Consider the following 13,861-nt stretch of genomic DNA (forward strand, 5'->3'; position numbering starts at 1 on the left):
CTGAAAGGCACGAGGCACCCAGACCCCAGACATAGAGGTGCAACAAGGCAGATAGGTGCCTGGCTCCCAGCAGCGTTGCTGATGAAACTGATGATGCCATGATGCTATTAAGGGAGAGGAGCCGAAAGGAGAGAGCAAGAAGAAGACAGAGATGTATAAAGAACCGGGGATAGGGTTGGCTGGAGCATACCTCCCAACCGTCCTGATTTCAGCTGGACAGTCCCGAATTTAGGGCTCCATCCCTCCCGGTGACGCGTTTGTCCCAGAGGTGGGAACGTTGGCGAGAAGAGAACTATCTGATGGGAAGCCTAGTGCTTTACAGGGCTATGCATCCTCTAGCGGAGTGGCCACATCCCCATCATCGTGACGTGACCAAGCCCCTGTCTCGTGGGACTGACATGTTGGGAGGTATGGCTGAAAAGAGGGGGGGAGAGGGGAAGTGCGTTGGAGGTAATGAGCCAAATATTGGGCAGAGGATCATTTAAAAATGGCTGTGAGAATTAAGAAGGGGGGCCCTGCCTGTTACACTTGTACTGGGCTCCTCAATTTCATGTGTACAATTCCCATGTTGCCCAGTATTATTTTGCATTTGGCTGTGTACACACTGTACAAAATTTCTTCTGATATCCTTAAAGATTTTATCGTATAAAAAAGAAAATGTCCCGATCAGCAGCCAATTCATGTGTACACACTAAATACGTTTTACAAGATTTACCTGCAGATCTGTGCTCTTTATCTGTCATAACCATCGGATGAAACGATTGTGACTCTGCACCCTCCATAGAGGTCTATGGACACTGCCGGTCCTGAGTGCAGACACACTGCAGGATTGGAACAACATTGTTCCATCGTTGAACGAGATTTTTAGTCCAGTTTAAAAATCAAATGAAACGATACGATGAGCTTTGTAACTATAATCGTTCTTCATTGCAGTGTACACACTAATCGTGTGATTGGCTCGATGATCGGCTGAAAACACTGTAGTGTGTACTCAGACTTACACCCTCAGACACGCACAATCCCAATCATATCCATCTCAGTATGTACTCAATCTGTACGCAATCTATAGCAATATCTCAGATCACAATCCCAATATCAATCACGTCAATCTATCAGTGTATAGCAATCGTTCACAATACATACTATCCCCATATCAATATATCAGCAAAATCCTTGCACAATATTCCTTATCTGTTACAATCCTTTATTGTTGTGTAGTGTTCCCATATCCCATACTCGGCCTTCCTTGTGTGTATCCCCCATTACTCATAGTTGTCCATTGTCCGCCATGCGGATTGGGGGAGGGTTTGGAGAATATATTATTATTATTATTTATTTATTTATATAGCGCCAGCATACTCCATAACACTTTACAATTGGGAACAAACACTGTCATAAAAGGAGAATGTGTATTACATACAGCTTACAATCTATAGGACGTTTACTGATGTCTTCAAAGGTCCACGTGAAAGAGTGAAACACTGTATGTGTATTATGTGTATTATGTGTATGATGTGTATGATGTGTATAATGTGTATGATGTGTATTATATGTATGATGTGTATGATGTGTATGATGTGTATGATGTGTATAATGTGTATAATGTGTATGATGTGTATTATGTGTATGATGTGTATGATGTGTATGATGTGTATGATGTGTATTATCTGTATATGATTTTTTTAGCTGTGACAAGTTAATTGTGAGGATGTGAGTCTTAAACAAAGGCACAATGTCTTCACTGGTTCCTAGTTGAGAGAAATGAGGATAAGTGTGTGGGTGAAGTTCCATCATCATCATCGTTTATTTATAAGATGTCACAAATTCTTCACCACCGGACAATCATCTTCCAGATATGACATACATGAATGCAATAAACATAATAACACATACATGGATAGCTATGAGCTGGTCATTTTAACCAGCACTGATACCATTATGAATTCAATGCGTGTGAGTAAACAAGCAGCAAAAAATTCAGCATAAGATATGACATAAGGGTCGTACGAGGAGGACATACATCAGACATAGGGTAGGGAGGAAGCTGCCCGTGAGCGCTTACATTCTAGAGGGAGGGGTAATGAGACACAGTAGGTACAAATAGGACAAAGATTGATGTGATGGACGGAGGAAGTAGAGGGTGTAGGAGAGGGAAGGGTAGGTAAGCATGAAGAGGTTGGTTCTGAGGGAGATTTATGAAGGATTGTAGGTTTGGGGGAGAGTCTGATATGATGAGACAAGGACTTCAATAAGTGTGGAGCAGAACAGGAGATGTCTTAGAGACGGAAGTGGGAGGAGGTTATAACAGTGGTAGTGAGTTAAAGGTCAAAGGCAGAGCGGAGTTGGGGTGTATCTTGAAACAAAGTTAGAGAAGAAGTGAGGGTGGCAACAATAGAGAGCACCTGTTAGGTAAGTGAGCGGCTTGAATTGAATTCGGTAAGCACCAGAGATTCATTGGTGTAGTGTATAAGGAGCGGCAGGAAGAAGATGGATTGTAGAGGGGAATGGTGGGTGAGAGGAAGGACTAGGAGGAGGGAGTTACAGTAGTCAAGGTGGGAAATGATGAGTGAGTGGACCATATTTTGGAAATGTTGCGAAGGAGGAGGCAACATGACTGTAAGAGAGAAGCTGATGGCAAAGATGAGAATGACATCAAGGCAGCGGGCATGGGAAACGGGAGAGAGTGATGTTGTCACCTGTGCGGGAGAAGTGGAGGGGAAGTGGCATTAGCAGGGTAAAGTTAATGAGCTCAGATTTGGACATGTTAAGTTGTGGTAAGCACTGGGTCCTCCGGGTGATGGTAGAGAGGCAATTGGACACCCAGGATAGAAAAAAGGGTGAGAGAGGTTGGAGGAGGAAAGGTAGTTGATTGTCAGTCAGGTAGAGAAGGCCAAAAAAGCATATGAGTTCACTTAAGGAGGAGGTGTAGATAGAGAACAGCAGAGGGTTAAGAACAGAGCCGTTGAGGACATCAATAGAGAGAGGAAGAGGAGGGGAGTAGGATATAGACACTGAAGGAGCAGCATGAGAGGTAGGAGGCAAACTAGGAAAGGATCATGTCACAAAGGACAGGGGAGTGAAGGGTGTCAAGGAGAAGAGATCGATAAACTGTATCGAAAGTGGCAGATAGTTCAAGTATTTTGGAAAAAAAGTAGAGCAAAGAAATTGTGTTGAAGATGGAGAGAGAAAGCAAGGGTCAAGAGAGGTTTTCGTGAGAAAAGGGGAGACACTCATTTGGGGAGATGAAGCGGAGGAGCCTGGAGGGAACTGGGATAAGGGGCAGGTTGAGGGAGACAAGAAGGAGAGTAGAGTGAGATACTAGAATCAAAGGAATTGAGGGTGCCAGTGTGAGGGGCGGAGGGGGTGGGCAGGAGGAGGTGGACCTGATGAGAGGAGATTTTGAAGTGGATATTGTCAATTTTACCTGTAAAGTAAGTGGAAAAGTCTTGAGGAACTCAGCAAAGGGGATGACTTTTAAGCTGATCCGTCAACATAGATTATGTACACAGTTTATAAGATCTGATTATCTATTTCCAGTTGATGGCTCTTGGACACCATGGACAACGTGGTCAAACTGCACCCAAGACTGCACTGGGGTGGTCATTCATCGAAGGGAGTGTACCACACCACAAAATGGGGGGCGTCACTGTTCTGATTTACCAGGTTCCTCATCTTCATATCTTGAGATTGGTAAGTGTGGTCAGATGCTCTACAAACAAGGACATCATGAACAGTGACTTATGGTGATGATTGTTCTGGGTGGATCTTCCAACTTTCTGGAATTTGGATTCAATAGAACTTGTTGCCTCAGTATATTTACCATATAATGAAGCCAGTGTGGATACTGTCTGTCATTCACCATATAGATGTGTGTCGCCAAGATGGCTGCCCTATCACCCTGTCGTGCCCTGCGGAGCTGGAATACAAAACCTGCGCCCCATGTCCTCTGACCTGCGCTGACCTTACTAATAAGAGGATATGCCAGAATGATCAGCCCTGTGTCTCAGGTAAGAGATAATATACTATAGATGAAGTTCCTCATTTGTACATCTACATCAGTGCTATTATTGGACCGTGTTAACCTCCCATGTATGTCTTAGGACAGATGTGTTTGTCAGGTATCAGCAGGAACATTTTCACTGTTAACCTTCTCCTCACATTACCAGGTTGTTGGTGCCCAGATGGATCTCTGTTAGACAGCCAGAATCAATGTGTGCGCCCTCAGGAATGTCCCTGCGAGGTGGACGGGGTCACTTACTGGCCGGGTCAGCTGGTTAAAGCAAACTGCCAAATCTGCACCTGTCAGGATGGTCAAATGAAGCAATGCCGGCCAAACCCTGAATGTACCGGTCAGTGACTAGATCCCTGAATGTACCGATCATTGGCTAAAACCCTGAATGTACCGATCAGTGACTAGATCCCTGAATGTACCAATCATTGGCTAGATCCCTGAATGTACCCATCATTAGCTAGAACCCTGAATGTACCAGTCAGTGACTAGATCCCTGAATGTACCAATCAGTGACTAGATCTCTGAATGTACCGATCAGTGACTAGATCCCTTAATGTACCGATCATTGGTTAGAACCCTGAATGTACCAGTCAGTGACTAGATCCCTGAATGTACCGGTCATTGGCTAGAACCCTGAATGTACCAGTCAGTGACTAGATCCCTGAATGTACTGGTCAGTGACTAGATCCCTGAATGTACCGGTCAGTGACTAGATCCCTCAATGTACCAGTCAGTGACTAGATCCCTCAATGTACCAATCATTAGCTAGAACCCTGAATGTACCAGTAAATGACTAGATCCCTGAATGTACCAGTCAGTGACTAGATCCCTGAATGTACCAATCAGTGACTAGATCTCTGAATGTACCGATCAGTGACTAGATCCCTTAATGTACCGATCATTGGTTAGAACCCTGAATGTACCAGTTAGTGACTAGATCCCTGAATGTACCGGTCATTGGCTAGAACCCTGAATGTACCAGTCAGTGACTAGATCCCTGAATGTACTGGTCAGTGACTAGATCCCTGAATGTACCGGTCAGTGACTAGATCCCTCAATGTACCAGTCAGTGACTAGATCCCTCAATGTACCAATCATTAGCTAGAACCCTGAATGTACCAGTAAATGACTAGATCCCTGAATGTACCAGTCAGTGACTAGATCCCTGAATGTACCAATCAGTGACTAGATCTCTGAATGTACCGATCAGTGACTAGATCCCTTAATGTACCGATCATTGGTTACAACCCTGAATGTACCAGTCATTGGCTAGAACCCTGAATGTACCAGTCAGTGACTAGATCCCTGAATGTACCAGTCAGTGACTAGAACCCTGAATGTACTGGTCAGTGACTAGATCCCTGAATGTACCAGTCAGTGACTAGGTCCCTGAATGTACTGGTCAGTGACTAGATCCCTGAATGTACTGGTCAGTGACTAGATCCCTGAATGTACCAGTCGGTGACTAGATCCCTGAATGCACCAATCAGTGACTAGATCTCTGAATGTACCGATCAGTGACTAGATCCCTTAATGTACCGATCATTGGTTACAACCCTGAATGTACCAGTCATTGACTAGAACCCTAAATGTACCAGTCAGTGACTAGATCCCTGAATGTACCAGTCAGTGACTAGATCCCTGAATGTACCACTCAGTGACTAGATCTCTGAATGTACCGATCAGTGGCTAGATCCTTTAATGTACAAATCATTGGCTAGAACTCTGAATGTACCAGTCAGTGACTAGATCCCTGAATGTACTGGTCAGTGACTAGATCCCTGAATGTACCGGTCAGTGACTAGATCCCTCAATGTACCAGTCAGTGACTAGATCCCTGAATGTACCAGTCAGTGACTAGATCCCTGAATGTACCACTCAGTGACTAGATCTCTGAATGTACCGATCAGTGGCTAGATCCTTTAATGTACAAATCATTGGCTAGAACCCTGAATGTACCAGTCAGTGACTAGATCCCTGAATGTACTGGTCAGTGACTAGATCCCTGAATGTACCGGTGAGTGACTAGATCCCTCAATGTACCAGTCAGTGACTAGATCCCTCAATGTACCAATCATTAGCTAGAACCCTGAATGTACCAGTAAATGACTAGATCCCTGAATGTACCAGTCAGTGACTAGATCCCTGAATGTACCAATCAGTGACTAGATCTCTGAATGTACCGATCAGTGACTAGATCCCTTAATGTACCGATCATTGGTTAGAACCCTGAATGTACCAGTCAGTGACTAGATCCCTGAATGTACCGGTCATTGGCTAGAACCCTGAATGTACCAGTCAGTGACTAGATCCCTGAATGTACTGGTCAGTGACTAGATCCCTGAATGTACCGGTCAGTGACTAGATCCCTCAATGTACCAGTCAGTGACTAGATCCCTCAATGTACCAATCATTAGCTAGAACCCTGAATGTACCAGTAAATGACTAGATCCCTGAATGTACCAGTCAGTGACTAGATCCCTGAATGTACCACTCAGTGACTAGATCTCTGAATGTACCGATCAGTGGCTAGATCCTTTAATGTACAAATCATTGGCTAGAACCCTGAATGTACCAGTCAGTGACTAGATCCCTGAATGTACTGGTCAGTGACTAGATCCCTCAATGTACCAGTCAGTGACTAGATCCCTCAATGTACCAGTCAGTGACTAGATCCCTGAATGTACCAGTCAGTGACTAGATCCCTGAATGTACCACTCAGTGACTAGATCTCTGAATGTACCGATCAGTGGCTAGATCCTTTAATGTACAAATCATTGGCTAGAACCCTGAATGTACCAGTCAGTGACTAGATCCCTGAATGTACTGGTCAGTGACTAGATCCCTGAATGTACCGGTGAGTGACTAGATCCCTCAATGTACCAGTCAGTGACTAGATCCCTCAATGTACCAATCATTAGCTAGAACCCTGAATGTACCAGTAAATGACTAGATCCCTGAATGTACCAGTCAGTGACTAGATCCCTGAATGTACCAATCAGTGACTAGATATCTGAATGTACCAATCAGTGACTAGATCCCTTAATGTACCGATCATTGGTTAGAACCCTGAATGTACCAGTCAGTGACTAGATCCCTGAATGTACCGGTCATTGGCTAGAACCCTGAATGTACCAGTCAGTGACTAGATCCCTGAATGTACTGGTCAGTGACTAGATCCCTGAATGTACCGATCAGTGACTAGATCCCTGAATGTACCAATCATTGGCTAGATCCCTGAATGTACCCATCATTAGCTAGAACCCTGAATGTACCAGTCAGTGACTAGATCCCTGAATGTACCAATCAGTGACTAGATCTCTGAATGTACCGATCAGTGACTAGATCCCTTAATGTACCGATCATTGGTTAGAACCCTGAATGTACCAGTCAGTGACTAGATCCCTGAATGTACCGGTCATTGGCTAGAACCCTGAATGTACCAGTCAGTGACTAGATCCCTGAATGTACTGGTCAGTGACTAGATCCCTGAATGTACCGGTCAGTGACTAGATCCCTCAATGTACCAGTCAGTGACTAGATCCCTCAATGTACCAATCATTAGCTAGAACCCTGAATGTACCAGTAAATGACTAGATCCCTGAATGTACCAGTCAGTGACTAGATCCCTGAATGTACCAATCAGTGACTAGATCTCTGAATGTACCGATCAGTGACTAGATCCCTTAATGTACCGATCATTGGTTAGAACCCTGAATGTACCAGTTAGTGACTAGATCCCTGAATGTACCGGTCATTGGCTAGAACCCTGAATGTACCAGTCAGTGACTAGATCCCTGAATGTACTGGTCAGTGACTAGATCCCTGAATGTACCGGTCAGTGACTAGATCCCTCAATGTACCAGTCAGTGACTAGATCCCTCAATGTACCAATCATTAGCTAGAACCCTGAATGTACCAGTAAATGACTAGATCCCTGAATGTACCAGTCAGTGACTAGATCCCTGAATGTACCAATCAGTGACTAGATCTCTGAATGTACCGATCAGTGACTAGATCCCTTAATGTACCGATCATTGGTTACAACCCTGAATGTACCAGTCATTGGCTAGAACCCTGAATGTACCAGTCAGTGACTAGATCCCTGAATGTACCAGTCAGTGACTAGAACCCTGAATGTACTGGTCAGTGACTAGATCCCTGAATGTACCAGTCAGTGACTAGGTCCCTGAATGTACTGGTCAGTGACTAGATCCCTGAATGTACTGGTCAGTGACTAGATCCCTGAATGTACCAGTCGGTGACTAGATCCCTGAATGCACCAATCAGTGACTAGATCTCTGAATGTACCGATCAGTGACTAGATCCCTTAATGTACCGATCATTGGTTACAACCCTGAATGTACCAGTCATTGACTAGAACCCTAAATGTACCAGTCAGTGACTAGATCCCTGAATGTACCAGTCAGTGACTAGATCCCTGAATGTACCACTCAGTGACTAGATCTCTGAATGTACCGATCAGTGGCTAGATCCTTTAATGTACAAATCATTGGCTAGAACCCTGAATGTACCAGTCAGTGACTAGATCCCTGAATGTACTGGTCAGTGACTAGATCCCTGAATGTACCGGTCAGTGACTAGATCCCTCAATGTACCAGTCAGTGACTAGATCCCTGAATGTACCAGTCAGTGACTAGATCCCTGAATGTACCACTCAGTGACTAGATCTCTGAATGTACCGATCAGTGGCTAGATCCTTTAATGTACAAATCATTGGCTAGAACCCTGAATGTACCAGTCAGTGACTAGATCCCTGAATGTACTGGTCAGTGACTAGATCCCTGAATGTACCGGTGAGTGACTAGATCCCTCAATGTACCAGTCAGTGACTAGATCCCTCAATGTACCAATCATTAGCTAGAACCCTGAATGTACCAGTAAATGACTAGATCCCTGAATGTACCAGTCAGTGACTAGATCCCTGAATGTACCAATCAGTGACTAGATCTCTGAATGTACCGATCAGTGACTAGATCCCTTAATGTACCGATCATTGGTTAGAACCCTGAATGTACCAGTCAGTGACTAGATCCCTGAATGTACCGGTCATTGGCTAGAACCCTGAATGTACCAGTCAGTGACTAGATCCCTGAATGTACTGGTCAGTGACTAGATCCCTGAATGTACCGGTCAGTGACTAGATCCCTCAATGTACCAGTCAGTGACTAGATCCCTCAATGTACCAATCATTAGCTAGAACCCTGAATGTACCAGTAAATGACTAGATCCCTGAATGTACCAGTCAGTGACTAGATCCCTGAATGTACCACTCAGTGACTAGATCTCTGAATGTACCGATCAGTGGCTAGATCCTTTAATGTACAAATCATTGGCTAGAACCCTGAATGTACCAGTCAGTGACTAGATCCCTGAATGTACTGGTCAGTGACTAGATCCCTGAATGTACCAGTCAGTGACTAGATCCCTCAATGTACCAGTCAGTGACTAGATCCCTGAATGTACCAGTCAGTGACTAGATCCCTGAATGTACCACTCAGTGACTAGATCTCTGAATGTACCGATCAGTGGCTAGATCCTTTAATGTACAAATCATTGGCTAGAACCCTGAATGTACCAGTCAGTGACTAGATCCCTGAATGTACTGGTCAGTGACTAGATCCCTGAATGTACCGGTGAGTGACTAGATCCCTCAATGTACCAGTCAGTGACTAGATCCCTCAATGTACCAATCATTAGCTAGAACCCTGAATGTACCAGTAAATGACTAGATCCCTGAATGTACCAGTCAGTGACTAGATCCCTGAATGTACCAATCAGTGACTAGATATCTGAATGTACCAATCAGTGACTAGATCCCTTAATGTACCGATCATTGGTTAGAACCCTGAATGTACCAGTCAGTGACTAGATCCCTGAATGTACCGGTCATTGGCTAGAACCCTGAATGTACCAGTCAGTGACTAGATCCCTGAATGTACTGGTCAGTGACTAGATCCCTGAATGTACCGGTCAGTGACTAGATCCCTCAATGTACCAGTCAGTGACTAGATCCCTCAATGTACCAATCATTAGCTAGAACCCTGAATGTACCAGTAAATGACTAGATCCCTGAATGTACCAGTCAGTGACTAGATCCCTGAATGTACCGATCATTGGTTACAACCCTGAATGTACCAGTCATTGGCTAGAACCCTGAATGTACCAGTCAGTGACTAGATCCCTGAATGTACCAGTCAGTGACTAGAACCCTGAATGTACTGGTCAGTGACTAGATCCCTGAATGTACCAGTCAGTGACTAGGTCCCTGAATGTACTGGTCAGTGACTAGATCCCTGAATGTACTGGTCAGTGACTAGATCCCTGAATGTACCAGTCGGTGACTAGATCCCTGAATGCACCAATCAGTGACTAGATCTCTGAATGTACCGATCAGTGACTAGATCCCTTAATGTACCGATCATTGGTTACAACCCTGAATGTACCAGTCATTGGCTAGAACCCTGAATGTACCAGTCAGTGACTAGATCCCTGAATGTACCAGTCAGTGACTAGATTTCTGAATGTACCACTCAGTGACTAGATCTCTGAATGTACCGATCAGTGGCTAGATCCTTTAATGTACAAATCATTGGCTAGAACCCTGAATGTACCAGTCAGTGACTAGATCCCTGAATATACCAATCAGTGACTAGCTCTCTGAATGTACCGATCAGTGACTAGATCCCTTAATGTACCGTTAATTGGTTAGAACCCTGAATGTACCAGTCAGTGACTAGATCCCTGGATGTACCGGTCATTGGCTAGAACCCTGAATGTACCAGTCAGTGACTAGATCCTTGAATGTACTGGTCAGTGACTAGATCCCTGAATGTACCGATCAGTGACTAGAACCCTGAATGTACCCATCATTGGTTAGAACCCTGAATGTACCAGTCAGTGACTAGATCCCTGAATGTACCAGTCAGTGACTAGATCCCTGAATGTACTGGTAATTGACTAGATCCCTGAATGTACCAATAAGTGACTAGATCTCTGAATGTACCGATCAGTGACTAGATCCTTTAATGTACTGATCATTGGCTAGAACCCTGAATGTACCAGTCAGTCACTAGATCCCTGAATATACCAGTCAGTGACTAGATCCCTGAATGTATCGGTCAGTGACTAGATCCCTGAATGTATCGGTCAGTGACTAGATCCCTGAATGTACCGATCATTGGTTAGAACCCTGAATGTACCAGTCAGTGACTAGATCCCTGGATGTACCGGTCATTGGCTAGAACCCTGAATGTACCGGTCAGTGACTAGATCCCTGAATATACCAGTCAGTGACTAGATCCCTGAATGTATCGCTCAGTGACTAGATCTCTGAATGTACTGATCAGTGACTAGATCCTTTAATGTGCTGATCATTGGTTAGAACCCTGAATGTACAAGTCAGTGACTAGATCCCTGAATATACCAGTCAGTGACTAGATCCCTGAATGTATCGGTCAGTGACTAGATCCCTGAATGTATCGGTCTGTGACTAGATCCCTGAATGTACCGATCAGTGACTAGATCTCTGAATGTACCAGCCAGTGACCAGATCCATGAATGTACCAGTCAGTGACTAGATCCCTGAATGTACCAGTCAGTGACTAGAACCCTGAATGTACCCATCATTGGCTAGATCCATGAATGTACCGGTCAGTGACTAGATCCCTGAATGTACCAGTCAGTGACTAGATCCCTGAATGTATCGGTCTGTGACTAGATCCCTGAATGTACCGATCAGTGACTAGATCTCTGAATGTACCAGCCAGTGACCAGATCCATGAATGTACCAGTCAGTGACTAGATCCCTGAATGTACCGGTCAGTGACTAGAACCCTGAATGTACCCATCATTGGCTAGATCCATGAATGTACCAGTCAGTGACTAGATCCCTGAATGTACCATTCAGTGACTAGATCCCTGAATGTACCGGTCAGTGACTAGATCCCTGAATGTACCAATCAGTGACTAGATCTCTGAATGTACCGATCAGTGACTAGATCCCTGAATGTACCAATCAGTGACTAGATCTCTGAATGTACCGATCAGTGGCTAGATCCCTGAATGTACCGATCATTAGCTAGAAGCCTGAATGTACCAGTCAGTGACTAGATCCCTGAATGTACCAGTTAGTGACTAGATCCCTGAATGTATCGGTCAGTGACTAGATCCCTGGATGTACCGATCAGTGACTAGATCTCTGAATGTACTGATCAGTGACTAGATCCCTGAATGTACCAGTTAGTGACTAGATCCCTGAATGTATCGGTCAGTGACTAGATCCCTGGATGTACCGAACAGTGACTAGATCTCTGAATGTACTGATCAGTGACTAGATCCCTGAATGTACCAGTCAGTGACTAGATCCCTGAATGTACCAGTCAGTGACTAGATCCCTGAATGTACCGGTCAGTGACTAGATCCCTGAATGTATCGGTCAGTGACTAGATCCCTGAATGTATCGGTCAGTGACTAGATCCCTGAATGTAACGATCAGTGACTAGATCTCTGAATGTACCAGTCAGTGACTAGATCCCTGAATGTATGTATGTATGACTGTTACCTGTAATAAATAAAGTGAGAGGTGTCATGTTTGTCAGAGATTCTCTGTCTCCTTACTTATATACGCGTGTCTGTGTGTATACATATATGTCTTTTTATTTATTATAAACTGATATATGTGATATAATCCGGGTCTGTGCTTGCAGTGCACTGTGGCTGGTCCTCCTGGTCTCCCTGGGGAGAATGTTTGGGCCCATGCGGAGTGCAGAGCATACAGTGGTCTTTCCGTAGCCCCAACAACCCCAGCAAACATGGTAACGGGAAGCAGTGCCGTGGAATCTACCGCAAGGCTCGCAGGTAACAGCTCTACATGTAAACGTTGTATTGGAGACCTTTCATATACCCCATGTAAATTGCGGATCCCCTCTGCTGCGCTCAGATTTCTCTGTATAATATATATATATATATAAATAAATGTATATATAATTTTACTGGTGATTGTTGGAATGCTCCCAGGCAACGAGGACAGGGCTGCAACAATTCTTTTATCTTTACAGAATATACATAAGGAGACGTGCAATCATTAATCTGCCATAGATTATCCTCTTTCTCTTCTTATGTCAGGGACCAATAATTAGATTGTAAGCTCCATGGGGTCCACGTGTTAATTGTTGTGAATTCTCAGGTGTCAGACAGATCCTTGTGAATCCTGCACCCATCAGGGGAAGAAGCACATCATCAGTGAGCGCTGGAGATGGGGGGAGTAATCCAATTAGATTTTAAACTCTCATGAGCAGGGCTGTCTCTTGTCTTCCATCTGTGCATACTGTATATAAGCCTCTTGGTGTATCCTGTGATATGCGTTGTTCTGTACCCTGTCTACTACATCTTGCTTAATTATTTGGTATTGTTGTATTTATGCTACTTGAATGTTCTTCATTTTGCCGTTGGACTTCTACATTTTTGTAATTTCCACACTTAGGTGCTGCCCAGTTTTCAAAATAACTTTGTAGATCGCCTCTTGCTTACTAATGTGTATGAGATGCTTTGTCCAAATATCACTGCTTAGTAGCGCAAAATAAGTCGTCTCCCAATGTCTATGATAATTTGGATTCTAAGCGCAATGCTCAATTTGAAAGGGGTAACTCATGAAGATGCAAAATCATACATCATGTGCTGTTTTACTTTACTTAATCACCTTCTTTTAACTTGCTAAACCATGTGTTTAAGATTGTGTTTATCATAAATATCAACCTTTTTATGGTTGATATTTCACATAACCTTTACTAATACAGCAGTATAGCTGCTCCTACTCATTACATGCAC

At 44.0% G+C, this 13,861-nt stretch overlaps 1 protein-coding gene across 1 annotated transcript; it reads left to right on the top strand.

The window, feature by feature from the left end:
• The first annotated feature begins 2,797 nt into the window (after positions 1-2,797).
• Positions 2,798-13,302, top strand: LOC142127195 (SCO-spondin-like). The gene is made up of 6 exons (XM_075194323.1): positions 2,798-2,837; positions 3,538-3,690; positions 3,867-4,007; positions 4,167-4,349; positions 12,742-12,892; positions 13,221-13,302. Exons 1-6 carry the CDS (start codon positions 2,798-2,800, stop codon positions 13,300-13,302), a joined length of 750 nt encoding a protein of 249 aa, XP_075050424.1.
• Positions 13,303-13,861: the final 559 nt, after the last annotated feature.

This window comes from Mixophyes fleayi, unplaced genomic scaffold, assembly GCF_038048845.1.
Source record: "Mixophyes fleayi isolate aMixFle1 unplaced genomic scaffold, aMixFle1.hap1 Scaffold_29, whole genome shotgun sequence".
Taxonomy (NCBI): domain Eukaryota; kingdom Metazoa; phylum Chordata; class Amphibia; order Anura; family Limnodynastidae; genus Mixophyes; species Mixophyes fleayi.